The sequence below is a fragment of the Microtus pennsylvanicus genome, chromosome 4 (assembly GCF_037038515.1).
Source record: "Microtus pennsylvanicus isolate mMicPen1 chromosome 4, mMicPen1.hap1, whole genome shotgun sequence".
Lineage (NCBI taxonomy): Eukaryota > Metazoa > Chordata > Mammalia > Rodentia > Cricetidae > Microtus > Microtus pennsylvanicus.
The window spans coordinates 79420570-79442662 of NC_134582.1; the positions used below are offsets into that span (position 1 = coordinate 79420570).

The 22093-nt window shown below is 50.6% G+C and overlaps 1 protein-coding gene across 2 annotated transcripts; it reads left to right on the forward strand.

The window, feature by feature from the left end:
• The first annotated feature begins 257 nt into the window (after positions 1 to 257).
• On the forward strand, positions 258 to 21040 carry Cltb (clathrin light chain B). Of its 2 annotated transcripts, XM_075969580.1 has the most exons (6): positions 258 to 549; positions 4975 to 5021; positions 15066 to 15183; positions 15388 to 15499; positions 17161 to 17214; positions 20586 to 21040. In XM_075969580.1, exons 1-6 carry the CDS (start codon positions 363 to 365, stop codon positions 20755 to 20757), a joined length of 690 nt encoding a protein of 229 aa, XP_075825695.1. In that variant the 5' UTR covers positions 258 to 362; the 3' UTR covers positions 20758 to 21040. The 2 variants fall into 2 exon arrangements, with proteins under 2 accessions (XP_075825695.1, XP_075825697.1); XM_075969582.1 differs by lacking the exon at positions 17161 to 17214 and having other exon boundaries at positions 259 to 549.
• Positions 21041 to 22093: the final 1053 nt, after the last annotated feature.

A 22093-nucleotide genomic window follows, 5' to 3' on the forward strand; every position in this document is an offset into this window, starting at 1 on the left:
CAAGCCTTTCCGAGCCTCAGTTCCCTCCTCTCACGCAGGAAGAGGACGGTCGTGTTCCAGAAGAAACTTGTGGTGAATGGACCCGGAGTGGCCTCCGCGCAGCATCATGCCCTGGAGCAGGCGAGGCGGGGGCCGGGGGCGACGGGGGGGGAGGGGGAGACCGGGAAGGCTGCGGGGGCCTGCGGGCGGGGCGACCACCGAGCCTCGCCGGCCCCGCCCTCGGACGCTGACGTCACCACATTCCCGCGGCGGCTCCTCCCGCCGCCCCGCCGCTGCCGCCGCAGTGACAGGCGAGCCGGGCGGGTGACGAGAAGTGCGGGCCGCGGGCGCGGGCGGGAGGTGACAGCAGCCACGCGGGGAAGATGGCTGAGGATTTCGGCTTCTTCTCGTCGTCGGAGAGCGGGGCCCCCGAGGCCGCCGAGGAGGACCCGGCGGCCGCCTTTCTGGCCCAGCAGGAGAGCGAGATTGCTGGCATCGAGAATGACCCTGGTTTCGGGGCACCTGCCGGCAGCCAGGTGGCCTCTGCGCAGCCGGGACTCGCGAGCGGGGGTGAGTCAGCGCAGCGGCCTGGAACCGGGGGCTGAGGCCAGCACCGGGGGCAGGAGGCCCAGGCTCGGTCAGACCCGGCCTGGGTTCCTGCAGTAGTCTGGAGCCTGGCTATCTGGGCTGATCAGAGGCACCCCGGGGGTTGTGTGTCGGTGGGGCCTAGGAAAGCAGGGAGGAGCCAGGGAAATGGAGCCGGGGAAATGAGTTGGAGTCTGGGCTGAGACTGGATCCGCTGACTTTGGGGACAGGAATTTAGTCGTGACATTTTATCCCCAGGCCAGCTCCTCCACTCTCTGGCTTTGGAATCCTCCCCCTGCTCCGTTCTGAGAGTCATTCTCTGTCCCAGTGTCCTAGCTAAGTGGTACAGGTGTGGGACGAACGCAATCCTCCTGATCCAGGGCTTAGCGTTCATTCTGCCGGGAAGCAGGGGACTCTCCAGGAAGTCGCGGCTCTTCCTTGGGGACCGACCACCTGCTGTCCTGCAGCAGTGGAGGAGACATGTTAATTACATTTAATAATTTCACACATGTTACTGAACCCATTTCAGAACTGGCCACTGGGAGCCTCGAAAGGTACACCATTGAAACAGCTAGGAAATAGCAATCAGGAATTAGTCTCCTTCTGTCCTCACCACACAGTCTTCCGTGTAGGGCTGTAAGTCTGGACAGGAGCACAAAGGGCCACGAGTCCTACCCTTCCTGTCTATAACTGTCTGGTTAGTGGATTTACAAAGGTGGCCCAGGACCTTTGTGGATGGCTTCAGACTTAAGGGTTCAGGACCTGTTTCCTGCAAGGTTATGTTTACCATTAATACTTCTGCCTTAAGGAACGATTTTGTATAAATATTTAGTTAAAAAAAAAAAAGGACCTTACTCCTAATAGACACTGTTTCTTATTTCTGGTTGTAGTTTTAGAGCGGTTCAGTGGGCCTGCTGCTAATAAACATATGTATGTGAACACAAGGCTCTCTGACAGACATGTATTTTTCATTCAACATTTTGCTGTGTCGCCATCTCCACTGTGGACACAGAATGAAGGAACCGTATCTATGTATGGCTGAGAGGTTGAATCAATCAACTCCGACATGAGAAAAGTAGTAAGCCTTCTGTAGCATGCAAGGAATTAGGGTTTGCGGGGTTATCAGGGCGGCCCAGTGGGTGATGGTGAATCAGGGAGATGACACACGAGTTTGATTTCTGGAACCCACATATAAGAGAGAACTCACTCCCGCGTGTTCTCAGACCTGACATGTGTGTGCGCACCACAAACATACATACACACACACACACACACACAAATGAGTAAATAATAATAATGGAGAAGAAACCAGAGTTTGAGTGTCTGGCCTAGGGCTCCACAGCTGTGAGAGGTAGGCTTGGTTTCAGGCCTTCTGGATCCATACTGTTACTCCACAGACTAACTGTGTAGGTCTGCCTAGGAGATGCCCGGATGCGGCAAGGAGAAGCAGAGGCCTAACCAAGCCATACAGGTCTGAGGCAGCAGCTCTCAGTTCCTCAGCATGGGCCCTTTATGTTCCTCCGTGGAACTCACTTGTCCAATTACTCCTTGAGAATGCTCTTCCCTCATCATCAGAGGCCCCAGGTCATTAGAAAGTCATGAGAAAGACAGATGACATGCAGGGCATGCATTCAGGCTGAGGACAGCCATGAAGGCCCCGGGGGTTAACAAGCTGTGGTCTTTCCAGGGACTTACAATTGGGACCAGTCACTGACTGGCCCTAGATATGAGACGACCGGGAGACAAGCAGTAGGTGATAATCCTTGGGGAAGCTGCCAGGGACACAGCCCTCTGAGAGTCTTCCAGACTCCTACATGTGGTGTTGCAGGTGCCCAGCACAGAAGTGGAGATCAGAGGGCGTTCAGGCACAAGCAGAATGGACCTGATGCTTTTTTGTTTTTGTTTTTGGAGGCAAGGGGTTTCTTAGTCCTGGCTGTCCTGGAACTAGCTCTTGTAGACCAGGCTGGCCTAGAACTCACAGAGATCCACCTGCCTCTGCCTCCTGAGTGCTAGGATTAAAGGTGTGTGTCACCACTGCCCCTGTGGACCTAATGCTCTTAAGCCTAGCCAGTGCTAGGCAGCCTTCTCCTCTGAGTAGCAGGAGTGGGAGGAGCCTGGTAGTCTGAGGGAAAGGGCCAGGGCCTTCTGGGAGCTGGGAAGAAGCTAGCTCCAACAGCAGCCACCAAGGCACACCTCTGAGTCACCTCCCCTTATACAATGGGGTCTTCTGGCTCCATGTTGAGCTCACTAATGCTGGCTCTTAGGAGGCCCTGGGGAAAGTCCTGTGTGGTGTAGGACTGAGCCCAGAGCCCCACTGAGCCTTTCCTCTGAGCAGATGCCCCGCAGCAGGCTTGAGCCGTGGACACTTTGTTTCCACTTGTCGGCTTTGGGTAGGGCCCAGATGGTCTACTTTTTCACACCCAGTTCTCTGGGCTCTTGGCCTGACTGACTTATGGGCCAACTCTGTGTGATCTGTTGCCCCTGCTGGGCCTCAGTAAGCTCACAGGAATGTTCTGGATTCCCAAATGGGTCAGGCATCTGAGGAGGCCCCACACAGAGCGGCATATCCTTGGGACTTGTATTTACTTTGCTGTATTTGTTCTTGGGCTCTGCTGTAGACTCAGGATCATAAATGTCTAAGAGCCAGAGAACACCGTGGAATAGACACTGGAGATTCTGTGAGTGGGTGTGTATGCCATCCCAAAGAAGCTGACTATGCTCCACCTTTCTGGAGGCTGAGGTGGGCACCAGGAAACTCATGTGGCCTTGCCAAGAGAGGTAGTGCCACTTCTCCAAAGGCTCTTCCCATAGGCACACAGTATCAGGAGTGGACCCTGGCAAGGGAAAGCTAGGTAGAGAAGCTACCCAGAAGCCCTGCTGAGGAGGATGCTCATACCCATTTGGGCTCACCCTCAGTTAGCGAGCAGGCCTCCTGTGCAGTAGAAACCCTGTCTGAGTGGGTGAGGGGAGAGCTATCATAGTAGATCAGGACTAATCACTGCTTGACTCTGTAATGAAGCTAGAATTTATATCAGTGACAGGTGACTGACTGCCCTCCCCCCATGTCCTTTCAGGCTCTGGCAGAAGTACTGCTGTTTTCTCAGCCCTGTCTAACTTGTACAGGGCTAATTGTCCTTCTGTGATGACTGCATACGGCCTGCTGTGGGTCACAGCTAGTAGGCATGACAGGTTCAGAGAGGCCTTGCCAATTACAGTGAGCCCCAAAAAGCAATTGAATTGTCATTTGGCCAGTTGTGTCTGTTCGCCCATTCTATGCAGGAGCCCTTCCTGAGGAAAGGCTTTCAGAGCCTGGTTAGGAGTTTATGCCCCCAGGCATACCAAACCATTGCACAAGAGTGGGACACCCTGTGTAGTGTCATTGCACGAGAGTGGGACACCCTGTGTAGTGTCATTGCACGAGAGTGGGACACCCTGTGTAGTGTCATTGCACGAGAGTGGGACACCCTGTGTAGTGTCATTGCACGAGAGTGGGACACCCTGTGTAGTGTCATTGCACGAGAGTGGGACACCCTGCGTAGTGTTCTACAGTACCCTAGAGATGATACCTTCTTTTAGTGCCTCGGGGAAGTAGAGAAAGTAGACTAAGGCTCCCTGTAGGAGGTGACTTGTACACCATTGAAAAAAAAGAAGTCCTTTGTTTATTCAGCATCTAGTGATAACTTGTACAAAGGCCCAGGTCCCATGCATGGGCATGGCTTTGAAGAACACAGCCATGGGGCTCTTCCGGGTGCTTGCCACTAGCAGGACAGACCAACCAAAGCAGGTGTGTAGGTATGAGATGGGGGGCACAGGGTGGACTGGTATAGGAGCGAGGGAAAGGCAATTTTGAGGGTCACTGTTGCAGCAGAAGCCACAGGTAATTTGTGACTAACTGGATGTTAGACAAAGGAGTTGGGAGGAGTCACTCACTGTGAAGACAAAGTGAAACCTTGGGAGGGGTACAGAGAGAGAGAAATAGGCCAAGTGTTGCCCAGGGGGAGCTGTGAGTCCTGTTCTCCCAGGCAGAGCGGTTGCTCAAGGCTCCACCAGGACGTGCAGAGACACAGACCCTCTCTTCCTCATCCCTGGTGGCCTCTCCCTAAGCCTGCAGTACCCTTGCCTACTTACCGGGTCCCAGCTCCACAGTGTCACGCAGGTAAGGAACAGTGCACTGACTAGGTAATCTTGAGCAATCACAGAAGCCTTTTTGAGTCTCCACTTGAGAATCTGTAAAATGGGTCACTGTTTTATTACAGGGCTGTGGTAAATATTAATTATGACAGCGGGTGCACAGGGAACAGCCAGTTGTTTATATATCTATTATGTGTGTGGGGAGAGTGTCAGTATACCCATGGTTGTATGCACTTGTCAACTGGACGGTGAATGATTCTGTCTCCTTGCTCTTTCCAGCTGCTTCTGAGGACATGGGGACGACAGTCAATGGAGATGTGTTTCAGGTAAGCAAAGATGAGACTGTGCCAGGCTCAGCACCTTTAGTCTCCACTGGAGGTCACTTAGTGCTCACTGTCTGCTGCCTTGACCATTTTCTTGTCATGTTGGGGAGGGAACCATTGAAGGTGGGAGCTGATGAGTTGCTCAGGTTGTCCTCAGGAAGGAGTGGCATGGAACAAAGGAAATTAGAGCTCTGCCCAAGCAGGCACTTCTGGTGGGAGGCTGGCCTGACTGAGTACTTTAGGTGAGCTCTTCCATTGGGAGACTACATTCAGAATTTCTCCGAAAGGGTACCCAGAGTCTCTGCAGCGTGATTCCTAACACATACAAACTAAAACAGTCTGGATGTCCCAAATCAGGGGCCTAAACAGACTGGGAATCAAAGGTCCTGATATGAAGGGCTATCAGAGCTTCCTGCCCTTCCAGTCATACATGCCCTTATTAAAGCGTCCTGCGGAATGAATGACAGAACATCGTGGCACGTCACTTTCATTTTTAAGTGTCTGCATCAAATATTTGGAAAAGGCATTCCAGTTGTGAACGATGATACTGCTGAGAGTGAGGGGCCCTGTCTTCTATTGGCACCACAGGGACTGGAAGGGGGTGGATGAGGGTAGAGGGTGTTGTTGTTAAAGATAGTCTGGGGATGGAGCTCAGTGGAGAAGCTCCAAGTTAAACCCCAGCACTACAAAGACAGAACAGAACAAAAACAGACCGGGAGAGTGCAGACGCCAGTGGCACCCCCAGATCCCCACATAGGAGTGTAGAACCCCAATGTCTAGACGGAGCCTAGTCTTCACTCTGAACTTTGGTAAGACAAGGATATTGGGGCCTGCAGCTTCCTGATCTCCTGAGCCCCACCCTGTGGAGGAGTTGGCCTCTTGAATCCTGGGAGAGTAAACAATACTTTCTTATGTAAGTGGGATGGGCTGGTCCTTACACAGGAAAACTGGCCTAGCCCCATTTCTGGAAAATGACTCAACATCAGGGAGTTAAAACACTGTCTCCCTAGGACCCCTCAGCTCCATGTCCAGTTGCATACAGCAGAGCTAAGGAGTAAGTGTTATTCTTGTACTGTTAGGACTCTTGAGGGGCCACTTCTGGGCTCTAAGAACATTCATGAGGACTTTAATGGCTCAAAAGATCTCTCTGTTCTAAAGTGGCTGTGCTGGAGCAGCACTTGGAACTGCAAGATGATCTAGACCATACTGAGCAGTAGATTTGTACTTTTCAATTGACAGAAGTTTGAGATTTACAGATGTTGGAGGGACTTATATGAAGTCACAGGGTCATATCAACCATTGCTGAAGTTTTCCTCACTTGGATGATCTGGCTGTCCAGGTCTTGAGCCACCCCTAACTACCACCTCCACCCCTCACTCCAACATCACTCTGCATTTGGAGATCTGAAGAGCACAGTCTCAGACGTAGTTATTTTAATTAATTTTTTTTTTTTTTACAAACCAATCCCAGTTCCTCCTCCCTCTTCTCCTCCTGTTCTTCCCCACCTCCCCCCACCCCACCCTCTTCCACTTCTCAGAGATAGTAAGGCTTCCCCTAGGAAGTCAACTAAGTCTGTCCCATCATCTTGTTGAGACAGGATCAAGCACACACACACACACACACACCCACCTCCATGCCTATACCGAGCAAGGTATCTCTCCATAGAGAATGAACAGTCAGTTCATGCACTAGGGTTAGATCCTGGTCTCACTACCAGTAGCTCCATATACTGCCCAAGTGCCACCATTGTCACCTGCCTTCAGGGGGCCTAGTTCAGACCTATGCAGGTTCCCCAGTTGCCAGTTCAGGGTCCGTGGGCTCCCACTACTCTGGGTCAGTTGACTCTGCAGGTTCCCCATCATTATTTTGACCCCCTGTTCTTATGGCTCCTCTCTCTCTTCGATTGTACTCCAGGAGCCCAGTGGTTTGTTGTGGATCTTTGGTTCTGCTTCCATCAGTTTCTGGATGAGGGTTCTATGACGTCAAGTAAGGGAGTCTTCAATCTGATTACAGGGAAGGCCAGTTAAGGCTCCCTCTCCACTATTGCTTAGATTCTTAGCTGGGATCATCCTTGTGGAATCCTGGGAATTTCCCTAGTGCCGGGTTTCTCATTAACCCCATAATGGCTCCTTCTATCAAGATATCTCTTTCCTTGCTCTTCCTCTCTATCCTTCCCCCAACTTGACCTCAGCAGTAATTCTTATTCTCTGCTCTTAGGAGGCTTGCTGATTTGTGAATCACATCACACCCACGGTGCCCTAGAATTCCCCTGGGCAAGGGAGGGTCACAGAAGAGACGATTCCCTTAGTTTAGCAGCATAGCTCCGGCCTACCTGCATGGGCGTACACTCTGCACTGTGCTTCACTCTGTTGCTGGACCCAGAAAACTATCTTTAGGACGATCACAGCAGCATTTGGCATGTACTTTTAGGGGTGGAGACCTAGGATTGTGCAAACCCAGCACATCCAAGAGCCTCTATACCTCAGTCTTTCCTGGTAGACTCTGTGGGTGACAGCTACCAACCTCATCCCACAAACAGTTCGAGGGTTAGTGACCAGCACCTATTCCAGCTCCTCCGGACCCATGGGGACAGGGACAGGGATGGAGGACCCTTGCAGGACTCCTCCTCTCCTCTCCACCCTCCCTTGCATCTCTTCTCTTCTGTGAGCTACTGACAGGACTCAACAGCTCAGCCCAGCTTAGCTTGAGCTGCCCAATCCTGAAGGCGGATATGCCTCATCATCCTGGCCATCCCTGGAGCTTTAGCGTGCTCTTGGCCTGCAAGAAGTCCCTCAGGAGGTGGGTGGGGCAGGAGGCTGGGTGGAGATCAGCTGGCTTGTCTGTGGCCTCTTGCTTTCTGCTCCTGGCCATACCCAGCCCTTTCCTCAATGGAGCTTTGGAGGAGTTCAGAGTACGTCTTCAGCCACTAGTATGGCTATTATAGCCCTGGGCTGCTCACCTTCTGGAAGTGACCCCACCTCCTAGCCGGGAGGCTGAACCTCAGTTGTGGCCTGACACTCACTGGCACAGACAGGAAAATAAATCCAAAGTGACCAGGAGAAAAGCCAGTGAAGTATTTCTCGGACCTGCCAGCCAGCAACGCTGCTGAACTCACGCTGTCTGGTAGTGAGGACCCTAGCCACACGGTGACAGTAAGCCTCAGTAGTCATACTTCCTTACGCGAGTGGGCAGTGATTCCATGGCTGTTGCTTTGTATAAAGCATTACTAGGTTCCTTGAGTGGGATGCTGTCATTCTCCTTTCAGAGTTTGGAAATCAAAGTTGCCTAGGGAAGGGATTTTTCTCGACAGTAATCACCCAGTGCGTGGCAGAACAGGCACTTTAAGCCAGGCCTCTGATACAATGTTCAGTGTCTTTCCAGGGCCCTCCCCTGGCTTTATAATCAACCATTTGTTCATTCATTTCTCAACTCACATTCTTTGTGGGCCAGGCCTGCGCTGCGGCGGTGGATGTGAAGGCAAAGCCAATGGAATGTTTGTCCCCAAAGCTCATTTCTAATGGAGTACAGAGACCTGGAAAGAAGTCACGATAGCCCAGGAGCTTGGATTTGAGAGTAATGCTGAGACAGGAGGTCATAAGTTCAAGGCTAGCATGGGGCACATTTTGAGGCCTTAAAAAAATCTAACAACTTGAGTGTTTTGTGTCTAAAACCAGCTGAGAGCTTTACAGGGATTAACCTACTTAATCCCAATTCCCCCTTACGCAGCTTCTTTTAATACCCTTTTTCTCTCAAGGAGATTCAATAGCTGTGCTAGTTACATGGCTTCAGTAACTTCAGGAGCTCAAGTCTGGGAGCCCAACAGGGAAGTAACACAAGAAGTGGGTTTCAAGGCCGCCTAGGGAGGCCTTGTGGTCCTGGCTGAGGGAACAGAAGGTAATACGACATTTGGCTTGGGCTCATCCAGAGCGCCTGTGGGGTCTGCTGCATAGAGGAACGTGTCAGGAAAGCCCTTAGAGGCCACAGACCCAGGGCTGATATGACTGCCTAAAGAGGAGTCACACGTAACTCTCAGCCACAGCACGACAGCTGCCTCCTGTGTGGTGTAGGAAGTGGTCCCAGCTTGAGCAGATCTCATATCCTGGCCCTGGAACAAGGCCAGATCTACCTCAAGGTATGGGAGGTGTTTGGAACCGAGACTCATGTGCCCTGGGTGTGTAGGAGAATTCCTCCAAGGGCTGCTCAGGCCTCACACCCAGACCACAGACAGCAGTGGAAGCCAACAATTCATTTTCTGGCTTTTCCCAGCTGGATGACATTAGATTAATAACCTTTCAAGGCCTGGTTTCTCATTTGTAGCCGGTGTCCCCACAGGGTTGTTGGGAAAAGTACTCTGTGACCAAGACAGCGTCTTATAAATTACTGACTTGTCCACTAAGTGAGCTGAGAAGTAGCCCGGAGGTAGCAGTACAGGAGCCACAGAACAGAAGCAGCAGTGTTTCTGTCAGCTGTCTTGTGCCAAGGATGTTCACACCCAGTTATTCAGTTTGAACCTGGCTCTGTCACTTGCTTGCCAAGGGTGACCGTGGCACTTTGGAACTAGAGTTCCCTTACCTATAAAACAAGGGCAATCAAACCTTCTCAGAGGAACTGTAAAGATCAAAGACATCTGTTTAGTTACAAGTGCTCAGGAATCCTAACTTCTTCTTTTTTACATGATTTATTTATTTCTAAGTTATGTGTATTGGTATTCTGCCTGTATGCAAGTCTGTGTCAGGGTGTCAAATTCCCTAGAACTGTAGTTACAGACAGTTGTGAGCTGCCCTGTGCTGCTATGTGGGTGCTGGGGATTGAACCTGGGTCATCTGGAAAAGTAGACAGTGCTTTTAACGGCTGAGCCATCTCTCCAGCCTGGTAGATCATACTTTCTTAGGTGGCTAGAGGGCTGGGGAAGGGCATAAAGTATCCATGTAAACAGCCATTTCAGAAGCAACAAGTGCTCTGCAGACAATAAATACAGCTGTCCCCGGGTTCCAAAAGGAACTGGTCCAGAACCCTGAAAGTATAAAAATCCGTATTGGAATAAAATGGTAAAGTATTGAGGCTGTGGTGTGGCTTAGCAGAACACTTACAAGGCCCCAGGTCCAATCCCAGCAGTGGGTGTGAGGGAAATGGCGTGGTATTTGCACGTAACCCATCCACATCCTCCTGTGCACATTAAATTAGCTCTAGATTAGGTGTGATCCCTAATACAATGTAACTGCTTTGCAAAGAGTTGTCAGAGGATACTATTTAGGAAATAATGACAAGAAACAAAACTGCATATATTTAATTACAGAGGCCACTGTTGTGGAAATAACTTCATAGCTGAGGGTCAGTGACCGATGAGCAGACACAGAAGAGAGGCTGACTGTGGAGAAATTATTTGGAAAGTGGCCACAGCTCGGGGTGGGGCAAGGCCTGTAAACTCAGCTACCTGGGGGCTGAGGCAGGAGGATCAAAAATTCACCGCCAAACTGGGTAACTCAACAAGACCCTGTCTCAAAACAGGAAGGAAGGGAGGGAGGGGAGGAGGGAGAGAGGAAGGAAGGAGCAATATAGCTCACCCATAAGAAGCTTGCTCTCAATCCTGATGACCTGAGTTTGATCCCTGGGACCTGCATGGTGGAAGGAGAGAACTGATTCCTGCAAGTTGTCCTCTGACCTCCATACTTACATGGTGTGTGCATACACACACAATAAATAAATGTAATTTGAAAAGAAAGCAGGAGGGGCAGGCCTGGGATATAGCTCAGTGGATCTGAGTTTATTCTATTACTAAGAAAACAAAACAAACAATGGTCGTCATGGGAGGGCACTGGGTTGAATTAAACAGGAAGAGTGGTGAAGATGGAAGCCCTAGACCTAAGGGAAGAGAGCTCCAGACTAGGACACTTAGGGATGGGGAGGGACAGTGTGTCAAGTGTTCACTGACCACCAAATCAGGGGGCAGGAGAGAGCAGGACACTTGGATTTTTATTCAAATTGCAGTAGAAAGCCTTTGGGTTTGTTGTTGTTGTGTGTGTGTATGTGTGTGTGTTTAAGATTTATTAATTATGTATAGTGTTTCATCTGCATTTCTGCCTGCGGGCCAGAAGAGGGCACCAGATTACATTACGGATGGTTGTGAGACACCATATATATGGTAAATGGGATGGGAATTGAACTCAGGACCCCTGGAAGAGCAGCCAGTGCTCTTAACCACTGAGCCATATCTACAGCCCTGTGTCTAGTCTTTTTTTTTTTTTGGTTTTTTTTTTTTGAGACAGGGTTTCTCTGTGTGGCTCTGGCTGTCCTGGAACACTCTGTAGACCAGGCTGGCCTTGAGCTCAGAGGTCCTCCTGAGTGCTGGGATTAAGGGCGTGCACCATCATGCTCAGCTTTTGGGACATTTTAAAACTGGACAGGACATTATTTTTGTTAGGCTTTGCGTGGGTCACTTTATTTTGCATCTGGGGATTGAATCCAGAACAAAGTCATCAGGGGTTGAAAGGGAAGAAAATGGGAAGTAATCTGATTGGGGACATACCTTAGGAGAGTACCAACAGAGCTTCCAGTTAGACTGAACTTGGGGTAGATAAGGGGAAAAAAATCAAGGACACACACAAGGTTTAGGCTTCAACAGGGCCTGATGAGGTGTGGTTCTGTGTTGGAAAGTGTGTCCTAGGTGCAAGGCTGGGCATGTTTGGACCTGGCATGTGGCCCAGGGCTGGCCCTGCCCTCACTGCTCAGACACCTGCCATGGAGCCCTGCTGCTTCACAGAGTGCTTACCAAGCTCCTCCCCACAGCTGATACTGCCAGCTCTGGGGTCTTGGCTCATTTAGCTACAGCTCACTGAGCACCTATTGTATGGTTGGATTAGTGGTGAGACAGAAGGCTCCCAGATACTGTCCTGTATGGGGGGGGGAGGGGGGAAGACATTAAACAACAGCAATACCTACAATTGTGCAAATGCATGAAGGGGGACAGGGAACCAGGATCTGGGGGAGTATAGAGGGCTGTAATGTAAGGAGGCCCTGCCCTGCCCACTGGGAACTTTGAGTAGATAGGAGAGGTGGAGAAGACTGTGACAGGGCACCTGGGATGGAGATGCCTGGAATGTAAGGGCCTGGAGCATGCTGGGAGGAAGTGGAAATGCCTACGGTGGAGGAAGGAGGCAGGGCACATAGCAGTCAGAGCCCTGGGGGTCAGTGCCCACAGGAAAAGTGGAGGGCAAGGCACCAGCCAGGCACAGTGGCAGGACCTACTGAAGTACACAACCCCCAACACTTCTGTCTCAAGCTCTAGCAACTTTGTCACCAGATCTGAACCCCACTACATCTCCTATCCACTTCTTGGCCTTGGTGTTCTCTTCTGTACAATGGGAATGAAAGATGAAAGTGATGGGCTGGTGAGATGGCAAAGTAGCAAAGACACTTGTTGCCAAGCCTGAGGACCCGGGTTCAATCCCAGAACTCACAGAGTGGAAGGAGAGGACCAACTCCCTTAACCTGCCCCCAGACCTCCACACTTAGGTCCTCTCTCGCACATACCAATAAATAAATAGAATGATTCTACTACAACCCTCTGGGCCACCGTTCTGCGCAGGCACTGTCTGTCTTCCAAAGGGTTCTGAGTGTAGCTCAGTTGGTAGTGCTTGCTTAGCTAGCACAACACTCTGAGTTTCATCCCCAACACTGAATAAAGCTGGAACAGTGGCACAACCTGATTCCTACACTCTGGAGGTGGAGGCAGGATAATCACAAGTTCAAGATTATCTTCATTAGAACAAGTTCTAGGCCATCCTGGGCGACATGAGGCCCTGTCTCTATGCAAAGAAATAAATGTCTTACAAATCCTGTTGTATCAAACCCCAGCACCAAGTCTGAGAGGCCGTCTTACTACGAGTCCCATTCTTAGCGAGGAAAACAGGCTGGATATGTCCAGGAACTCACTCAGCCAAACACACATCTTCCAGCTTTCAGCACTGGGATCGTATGGCTTTAGAGTCCAAGTCTGCCACAGCAAGGTTTTAGTATTTTATGTGTATGGGTATTTTGCTTGTGTCTTAAGTTACTTTCCTATTGCTGTAATAAGACACCACGGCCAAGGCAGCTTAGAGAAGAAAGTTTATTTGGAGATTACTGTTTCAGAGGGTCAGAGTCCACTACCATCATGGTGGGGAGCACGGACGGCAGCAGACGGGCAGGCGTGGTGATGGAGCAGTAGCCGAGAGTTGGCTTCTTGAGCCACTAGCACGAGACAGAGAGAGCTAACTAGCCATGGGTGAGCTCTGAAAGCTCCAAGCCAGCCCCCAGTGACACAGCTCTTCCAACAAGCTACACCTTCTAACCCTTCCTAAACAGTTTTACCAACTGGGGACCAAGCATTTAAATATATAATATAAAGACTGTTCCCATTCAAACTTCCAAAGCCTGCGTGTATGTCTATGCCTGGAGCCTACAGGCTCTATGTCTATGTCAGACCCTCTGGAGCTGAAGTGACAGATGGTTGTGAGCTGCCATGTGGGTGCTGGGAACCACATCTGGGTCCCCTGAAAAAGCAGTCATGCTCTTAACTGTCACAAGTCTTTTTCTGTCCTGCCACCCAACTCCCAAATAATGACACAGAAGCTTCTTATTAATTATGAAAGCTCGGTCTATAGCTTAGGCTTGTTCCTAACTAGCTCTTACAACTTTTATATTAATCTATGTTCTATCACGTGGTGCTATCTCTCTTCCATCTTGCACCTCCTCTTTCCTCTCTGTGTCTCCTGGCTTTTCCTGCACGCCTCAATTTCTCCTCTTCCTTTCTCTCCCTGGAAATCCTGCCCATACTATTGGCCATTCAGCTTTTTATCACACCAATCACAACAAATACACCTTTACCCAGTGACCAAAGATCCCACGACACTTAGCTGCTTAGCCAACTCCCCAGCTGTTCCCACCCCTGCCATGGCAAAGTTTTAGTATGGTGGTTCTGCCTGTCTCTGGGCTGCATGCTCACTCAGCAAATGTCTGTAGTCTCCTGTGTGCCAGGCACTGTGGAGGGCTCTGCACACAAAGTGATGGAACATAACAGACCAGGTCCCTGCTGTTACAAAGGTGACACTCTGATGACAGATGAATACATTAGTAGGCTGTATAAATAAGTTTTACCATGTAATACAACAGTAACAGATTTTAATAATGGTAGCACAAGGGACTCATTGTGTGCAAGACAAATGACGTCTATAGCTTTTTTTGTTTGTTTGTTTTTGAGACAGGGTTTCTTTGTAGCTTTGGAACCTGTCCTGGAACTAGCTCTTGTAGACCAGGCTGGCCTCGAACTCACAGAGATCCACCTGCCTCTGCCTCCTGAGTGACAGCTTTAAAAAAAAAGATTTATTTTATGTGTGTTTTGCTTGTATGTATGTATGTGTACCACCAGCATGCAAATGCCTATAGAGGCCAGAAGAGGGCAACCGATCCCTTAGAACTGGAGTTACAGACAGGTGTGAGCCACCATGTAGGTGCTTGGAACTGAACCCAGGTCCTCTGCAAAAGGAAAAAGCCTCCTTAATGATGGAGTCATCTCTTCAACCCCAAATTTAGTTTTAAAACTCATTTTTTTGTTTGTTTTTTGTTTTTTTCGAGACAGAGTTTCTCTGTAGCTTTTGGAGCCTGTCCTGAAACTAGCTCTTGTAGACCAGGCTGGCCTCAAACTCACAGAGATCTGCCTGCTGAGTGCTGGGATTAAAGGTGTGCACCACCACCGCCTGGCTCAAAATTCACTTCATGTATCAACTCTACGGGAGTGGGTGCTATCACTTATCCTGTTTTCTGATGAACAAAAGGGAGTATAAAAGAGTTGGCTGGGCTTGAGACAATGATCAGGCACAGAGAGGTTGAGTGCCCTGCCTGGGGCCACAGGAGAGCAGAGCTGCTGGCAGAGGGAACACAGAGAGTCAAGTCACTGGGTGGTGGAAATGGGCTGGCTGGCCTGATGGGGGGCGCTATCTTGGTTGCAGTAGAGGAGCACAAACAGCAGGGCAGCCGTGATGGGCCGGGAACACTGTGCTTATGTTGTAGGAGGCTAACGGGCCTGCCGATGGCTATGCTGCAATTGCCCAGGCGGACAGGTTGACTCAGGAGCCTGAGAGCATCCGAAAGTGGAGAGAGGAACAGAAGAAGAGGCTGCAGGAGCTGGGTGAGGGCATAGCTGGGAGAACTGATTCCAGCAGGGATGGCTGGAGCCCGGTGGGTGGGACAAGGTGAGGCAGCCTTGGAGTCTGTACAGGCCCACTTGGCTGAGGGTGGGTGCTGGGGCTGCTGCCTGGGGGCCAAGGGTGGGGCATCCAGGGTGGCTGTTCCCCACGGAAAAGTTGTGCTCATTCTTCCGCTGGGCTCACAGACGCTGCCTCTAAGGTGACTGAACAGGAGTGGCGGGAGAAGGCCAAGAAGGACCTAGAGGAGTGGAACCAGCGCCAAAGCGAGCAGGTTGAGAAGAACAAGATCAACAACAGGTGAGTGACCCTGGGGACCCGAGGGGAGCTGAGGAGACTGAGGGCAGTCATGGCAGCACGAGGGGTGGCTGTGAGGAGATGAGGTGAGCCATGAGCACCTGAGGGGTCTGAGGAGATAATGAAGGCACCATGGAGGCAATGAAGGGCATGGTGGTGTTGGGGGCTGTCTTGAGATAGGTGATGTAGTAAAGACATGGAGGAAAGAGCTGCTGGAAGCCTGGGGTTCCTCAGCACGCCCACTCCTGAGCCCTCTCTGTGACTGACAGGCAGCAGAACGGTGCCACAATGGAGTGTGACTAGACTCTCCAGGACCCTGAGCCCTTTGTAGGTAACTCAGAGAGGCACAGGCCTGGTAGGGAGTATTTGATTTTACTTTTTATAGAAATGACAGTACTTCATCCCAGTGTGGCTAAGGGATGAGCATTAGTGGCCCGTATAAACGAAAAGGCCAGAACAGTGGCATTGGGGCACAAACAAAGTCAGTCAGCAGTCTCCCTGCTGCTCAGCTGAGCTTCCTTCTGCTCTGGGCTTCCTGTTGGACGTACACTGTGTATGGGAGCAGCAGCTTCAGTTTTCTGCTCTACTGGGTTGGCAAGCTCGGTGAAAACAGCAAGCATCTAGCAGCTCCTGCCAGAGTTGGCTCGGGCTATGTGCCCAGGCCAGGCCCCTGACTGTAGACAGGAGGGGGGCACTCCAATGGGACCCAGCCAGGGTGAAAGTCTCATTCACTGGGCTGCACAAGGGGGCCAGTGGACTGCAGGGTGAGCAGCTGATCCTGTAAAGCACAGGCCAAATAGGGGCGTGGGTGCAAACCAGAGAACATGTTTGTGGACATGGATGCTCTCCTGCTTTGGATGCTGTGCCCTTCAAGATACAAGATCTGCCTGGGAGGGAGATATAACCAAAATGCTGCGTGCCAAGTTGGATACTGGGTGTCAGATGAGGACCCTTCTGTGTCCTCTAGGAGTTCAGAGGAGTGAATCACACGTGTGCAGCCAAACTTGGATCTATTGGGACTCTATGCGTGAAGATCATAGAAGCAAAGAAACAATTAGCATGCCAGAGAAGAACCAGTGTCTAGACCAGTGTTTCTCAACCTGTGGGCCACAACACCCCCCTCAGGGTCACTTATCCATATCTCACATATCAGATATTTTCATTATGATTCATAACAGTAGCAAAATTACAGTTGTGAAGTAGCAACAAAATAACTTTATGGTCGAGGGTTAGTACAGCATGAGTGTTAAAGGATCTCTGCATTAGGTTGAGAACCACTGGTCTAGAAACTTGTCTTTGAGGGGTGACAATGGTTCATCAGGAAAAGGATTAATATAAGGAAGAACATTCTAGAGCTGGGAGCATATAGTGTGTTGTTGGTCTACAGGGAGTCAAGGTATAGAGGGAATGGTTTTAGGAAGTAGGTGGCTTATGGGAATGGCATTGGAAGGGTCTTGGGAAGAGACCTCATTGAGCAGTAGGAAGTCATCAAAGGTACAGCACTCCCCACTCTTATGGGTAATTGTTAGCTTTTAAATTGTACTTCCTAACATGTCTCCTATGGAGGTACTAACACATGTTTCTCTTTCTCTTTAACCCTGTGCCTGCCTGTCTTGCTGTCTGTCTTCCCCCACCTAACTCCTTCTCCTAACTTTCTCCTCAAGGATCGCTGACAAAGCGTTCTACCAGCAGCCAGATGCTGATGTCATTGGCTATGTGTACGTGTCTCTGCTCTCTGCAGGCAGCTGTGGAGGGCAGCCCAGCGGTTTTTCAGAGTCTCTTGTCTGTGTGGTATAAATGCATGTGGCTGGGCTCAGAGCAATGACCAGAGCAGCAGGCGAACTCCAGGGCCAGTGCAGCCCTTGCCTTTCACCCTTCCATTTCTGTCCCTCCACCAAACTGGAGGCAGCTTTGCCCATTAGAGTTCCCAAGTGGGGGCGGAGGAGGGCGTGCACTACCTAGCGTCACATGGGAGGGCAGGAGTCACAGCAGCCTAGTTCTTCTCTGAGATGCTTCTTGTGGATGGGTAGGTGAGAAGGGGAGTTTCATTGGACAAACACCAAGCATAGAGTGCTGAAGGCATAAACAGTAAGGGATGTCTTTGTGTCTACCCTGCCCCGACCCAAGCGCACTGACTTGACCGTGATGCCTGGCTCACTCCACAGCAGCCCCTCTCCTGTGTATCTGAGTTTGGAATCTGGCTGGCACTGTGCTGCTCTGGATTTGGAATGGCAAGCGGGTTTTCTCTCATACCAGCCCCAGGCGTAGGCAGTGCGCTCTGGACAGCAGTGCTGTTTACTCATTTCACACATGTCTTTACTGTTCCTGCTGGAGCCAGGCCTGCTGAACCACATGCCACTGCAGCCTCTGCTGCCATCTGCACTGTTCCTCCCTTACACAGCATGGGCACAGCAGGTAGCAGCCTTCCTTTCCTTCTGCCCACCCCCTCCTTCGCCCATCTGGCCCTTACCTGCTGGTACTAATCCCATGCCAGTCACTGGTCAAACACAGAGAAGAGACACATAGCCCTCACTCTGCGAGTTGCTCATGGATGGGAACACATTTATATTATGAGCTCTGGAAGCCGCCCTCTCTGCTGGGGACCCAGTGCTTCAGGCTCATGACTCTTGGCTGCACCTTAAGATTTAAAGATGAACTGTTGGGTAGTAAGGGTTGAGAAGGGCACTCTAGATGGGAGAAGCAGCTGGGGCAGAGGCCTGGAGAGGACTGAGGGGTGGGGCTTATGGGGATGGATGAACACTGAGGCTAGGAGGTCCCGGCAGGACTCTCTGTTGTGCTAGGCTAAGAAACGTAGATTTAACCTCAAGGCAGTGGTGAGCCATGGAGGCTTCTAACAGGGAAAGGGACACCTGGCAGGAGTGGGTGCTGTAGAACACTGCTGGATTCAGTGCTCCTCATGGACCCAGGGAAATGGTCCAGAGGACCCAAGGAGGCTACGAAGGAGACAGAATTGGAATCAAGACTTCTCAGCCTTCTACCTGCCCACGCATTTCCAAGGGAACTTGAGCAAAGCAGATTCTGGTTCTGCAGGACTGAGGTGAGCTCAGCCTGTTTCTAATAAGCTCCATGGGGATGCCCATGCTGCCGGCCATGGCCCACAGATCAGCAGTAAAGACAGAGGGCAACCTCTTGACCCTGATGGGCAGCTCCAAGGATAAATCCTTCATCACACCCGCTGTCCAGCCACACACAGCATAGACCCGTCACCATGGCTGCTCAGGTCAGAGAACAGCTCAGAAGAGTGGAAACCATGCTTCTCCCTGCACAGGTTAGCCGAGTACACTGCAGAAAGACAAGATCATGACAGACGGCCACGTCATTGAACCTGGGCCAGCTCTTCTAGTAGGTGTAACACAGTGGGGTCACCTGGAGAGCTCTGCTAACATCCAGGCCCACTTCCCAACTGCCCCCCAACTTTGTATCCTTTCTTCCCCCTCCCAAATAACTGAGTCCAATTGGTGCTGTTCATCAACTCCTCAGTATGGACCTATGGGGAGCCACACCAATAAACAAAACTGACTTCCCCTCCCCCAGAAGCCATAGGCTGTCTATACAGCTCCTCAGTTACGGGTGAGGGCTCGTGAACCCTTCCCACTCCATGCTAGAATGCTGACTGGTTTGCTCTTGTACAGGTAATGAGCTCCTGTGAGTTCATGCCTGCCAGTGTCCTGTCATGACAGAAGACACTTGCTCTCCATCCCTCTTGACCGCTGGCTCTATAAGATCTTTCTGTCCCCTTTCCACTATGGTCACTGAACCCTGGTGTGTGTTACAATTACAGCTGAGCACTCTAAGTCAGTGACTTTCAAAACTATCAACCAGAAATTCTGAAGTGTGGTAGAGTTCTTGCCTGTCATACCTACAGACAGAAATTCAACACCCGGCACCATCTAAACAAGCAGAGACTCCTGAAGCAGAGATCACCCCAGTTTTTATTCTAGCATGATTCCAACTGGAGCAAAGTTTCCAATAGAGCCTTCCCCAGGCTGTGACTCCATTCACACAGAACTTTCGAGCTCAGGTTTCTGTAGTCAGATATGCTTGGAGGCAATCCTACAGCCATTACATAGTTGGTTAGGGGGTTAGTCAGTGTTCTCTCTTGGTGAAGGTCTTGGAGGTGTTGCAAACAGTTGAGGTAGAGGTAGAGACATAGCTTAGTGGTAGACTTACCCAAAATATCTGAGGCCCAGGTTCAATCCCTAGTACTGAAAAAGAAGGACAGAAAGGCAGGGGGAAGCTGGTGGCTTTTACCAGGAACCCCAGTGCGGGAACTAATATGGAAAGATACTGAGTGAGCCCGGTGTGATGGCACACACTGAGCTCTCAGCAAGGTCAGGAGTTCAAGGTCAGTCTTGGCCATGCACCTAGCCTGGCCTATGTGAGACCCATGTAAACAAAGACAAACAAAAAGGAAGGGGTAGGAAGGGAGAGACAGAAAACAGAATACCCAGACTAGGAAGGCCTTTCTGAGGAGGTGAAGCCCACCCTGGGAATGAAATGTTAAGCAATGTGCTAGCCGGGTGCAGTGGTACACACCTGTAATCTCAGTACTGGGGAGCTAAGGCAAGAGGACCCCCTGAGCTCAAGAGTGAAAGAGCAGGGCTGGAGAGATGGCTCAGAGGTTAAGAGCATTGTCTGCTCTTCCAAAGGTCCTGAGTTCAATTCCCAGCAACCACATGGTGGCTCACAACCATCTGTAATGAGATCTGGTGCCCTCTTCTGGCCTGCACACAGACAGAATATTGTATACCTAGTAAATAAATAAATATTTGAAAAAAAAGAGTGAAAGAGCAGCTTGGGCTCTAACAAAAAGCAATAGGCATGAGCCAGTGAAAAACCCTCTCAGAAGGAGGTGACAGTAAGTTCAAAAGCCCTAGTCTAGATGATTTAGGCTTCCACACTTAGGCCTAGGTTTTTTTCCAGATGGCTGAAATCATAGGGCGCAGGGCCGGGGAGACTTCTGGCTAATGCCCCAGAGTAGGCTGCACACCACAGACTGATGGGAGCAGAACATTAGTTACCCAGGAGAAGACAACCATGAAAACGCCTGTCCTTTCTCCACCTTCAGGGCATCCGAAGAGGCCTTTGTGAAGGAATCCAAGGAGGAGACCCCAGGCACGGAGTGGGAGAAGGTAGCCCAGCTGTGTGACTTCAACCCCAAGAGCAGCAAGCAGTGCAAAGATGTGTCCCGCCTGCGCTCGGTGCTCATGTCCCTGAAGCAGACACCACTGTCCCGCTAGGTGCCTGCCGTTAAGAATGGCCACAGAGCATGGGCCTTGCTGGGGCAGAGGAGCAGCTGCTTCAGCCAGGGTGGAACTTCCTCTGGCAGCTGCCACACACATCCTGTTCTGTTCCTCTGCTTCTCTGGGAGCTGGGAAGTGGGACCCTTACCCCTTTGAACCCCCACTCCCTCCTGGCCCCATGTTCCAGCCCCTCAAGACTCCTGAGTTCACTCAATTGTGACTGTCCCTCCTGATGTATTTTTTCTTGGCTTAAAGGGTATGTTAACTCTTTTTACACTTATTTATTATTATCCTCTTTCTCTGGAAGCTGCAACTGGTGTCAGGGCTCGGTTTGTGCTTACAACTTTCCCAGCTTCATGCCCTCAAGAGGTGAGGATGTACTCTTGAAGACTCAGGAGCTGCCAACTGGAAGCAGGAACCCCAAACTCTGTGTGCTGTCTCCCCCAACAAGAGGAAAGACAAGCTTTCACAGAACACTTTTGCAACCTTGCCCTTTATGATTCTTTAACAAGCCTGAAGGTAGGGTCTCTGCTAAGAAAACTATGGCTCCCAGAGCAGAATCAGCTTGCAGTGTAGAAAGCAGGTGAGGCCAGTGACCTCTGTGGTGTCTGAGACTGAGCACATCAACTGCCAGACCTTCTTTCTTGGGAGTGACCGGGACCCTCTAAGATGTGGCAGGCCTGCTGCACCTCCTCTCCTCAGTTGTTCCCGCCTGTGGACCTGGGGTAAACAACAGTGACCACACCTCCTTCCCTTCAGCTGAGGCTGTAAACAGGACATTTAAGCCATTATTCTCTCCATGTGTTTAAAAAGATCTGAGTAATTGCCAACAGTATTTGTGCCCTAAGACTGCTATAACAAAGTGCTAAAACCTGGGTGTCATAGAGCATCAGATATTTGTTCTCACAGTTCTGGAGGCTAAATTCCCAAATCAGAGACCCATGAAGCCACTCCCTTTGTAGCTGCTAAGGCAAGATCTGTGCCTCTTTCTAAGTTCCAGCAGCTCAGGCATCCCTTGGCTTGCAGAAACAGCCCAACCCTCTGGTTTTGCCTACACCCTCATACGGCTGTCTTCATCCTCCTCCCATATATGTCTTGTCCATATGGAACAATGGGCATAATTGTCCAAGTTTTGTTAAAAATATGGATACTAGTCTTACTGGACCAAAGTCTACCTTAAAGACTTTAATTATTGCCGGGCGATGGTGGCGCACGCCTTTAATCCCAGCACTCGGGAGGCAGAGGCAGGTGGATCTCTGTGAGTTCGAGACCAGACTGGTCTACAAGAGCTAGTTGCAGGACAGGCTCCAAAGCCACAGAGAAACCCTGTCTC

What these genes read in the sequence shown, in the direction of transcription:
- Cltb (XM_075969580.1), top strand. Translation starts at nt 363, where the DNA reads ATGGCTGAGGATTTCGGCTTCTTCTCGTCGTCGGAGAGCGGGGCCCCC. An exon ending in GCCGGGACTCGCGAGCGGGG is followed by an intron (nt 550 to 4,974) that starts GTGAGTCAGCGC and finishes TGCTCTTTCCAG; the next exon opens with CTGCTTCTGAGGACATGGGG. An exon ending in TCAATGGAGATGTGTTTCAG is followed by an intron (nt 5,022 to 15,065) that starts GTAAGCAAAGAT and finishes CTTATGTTGTAG; the next exon opens with GAGGCTAACGGGCCTGCCGA.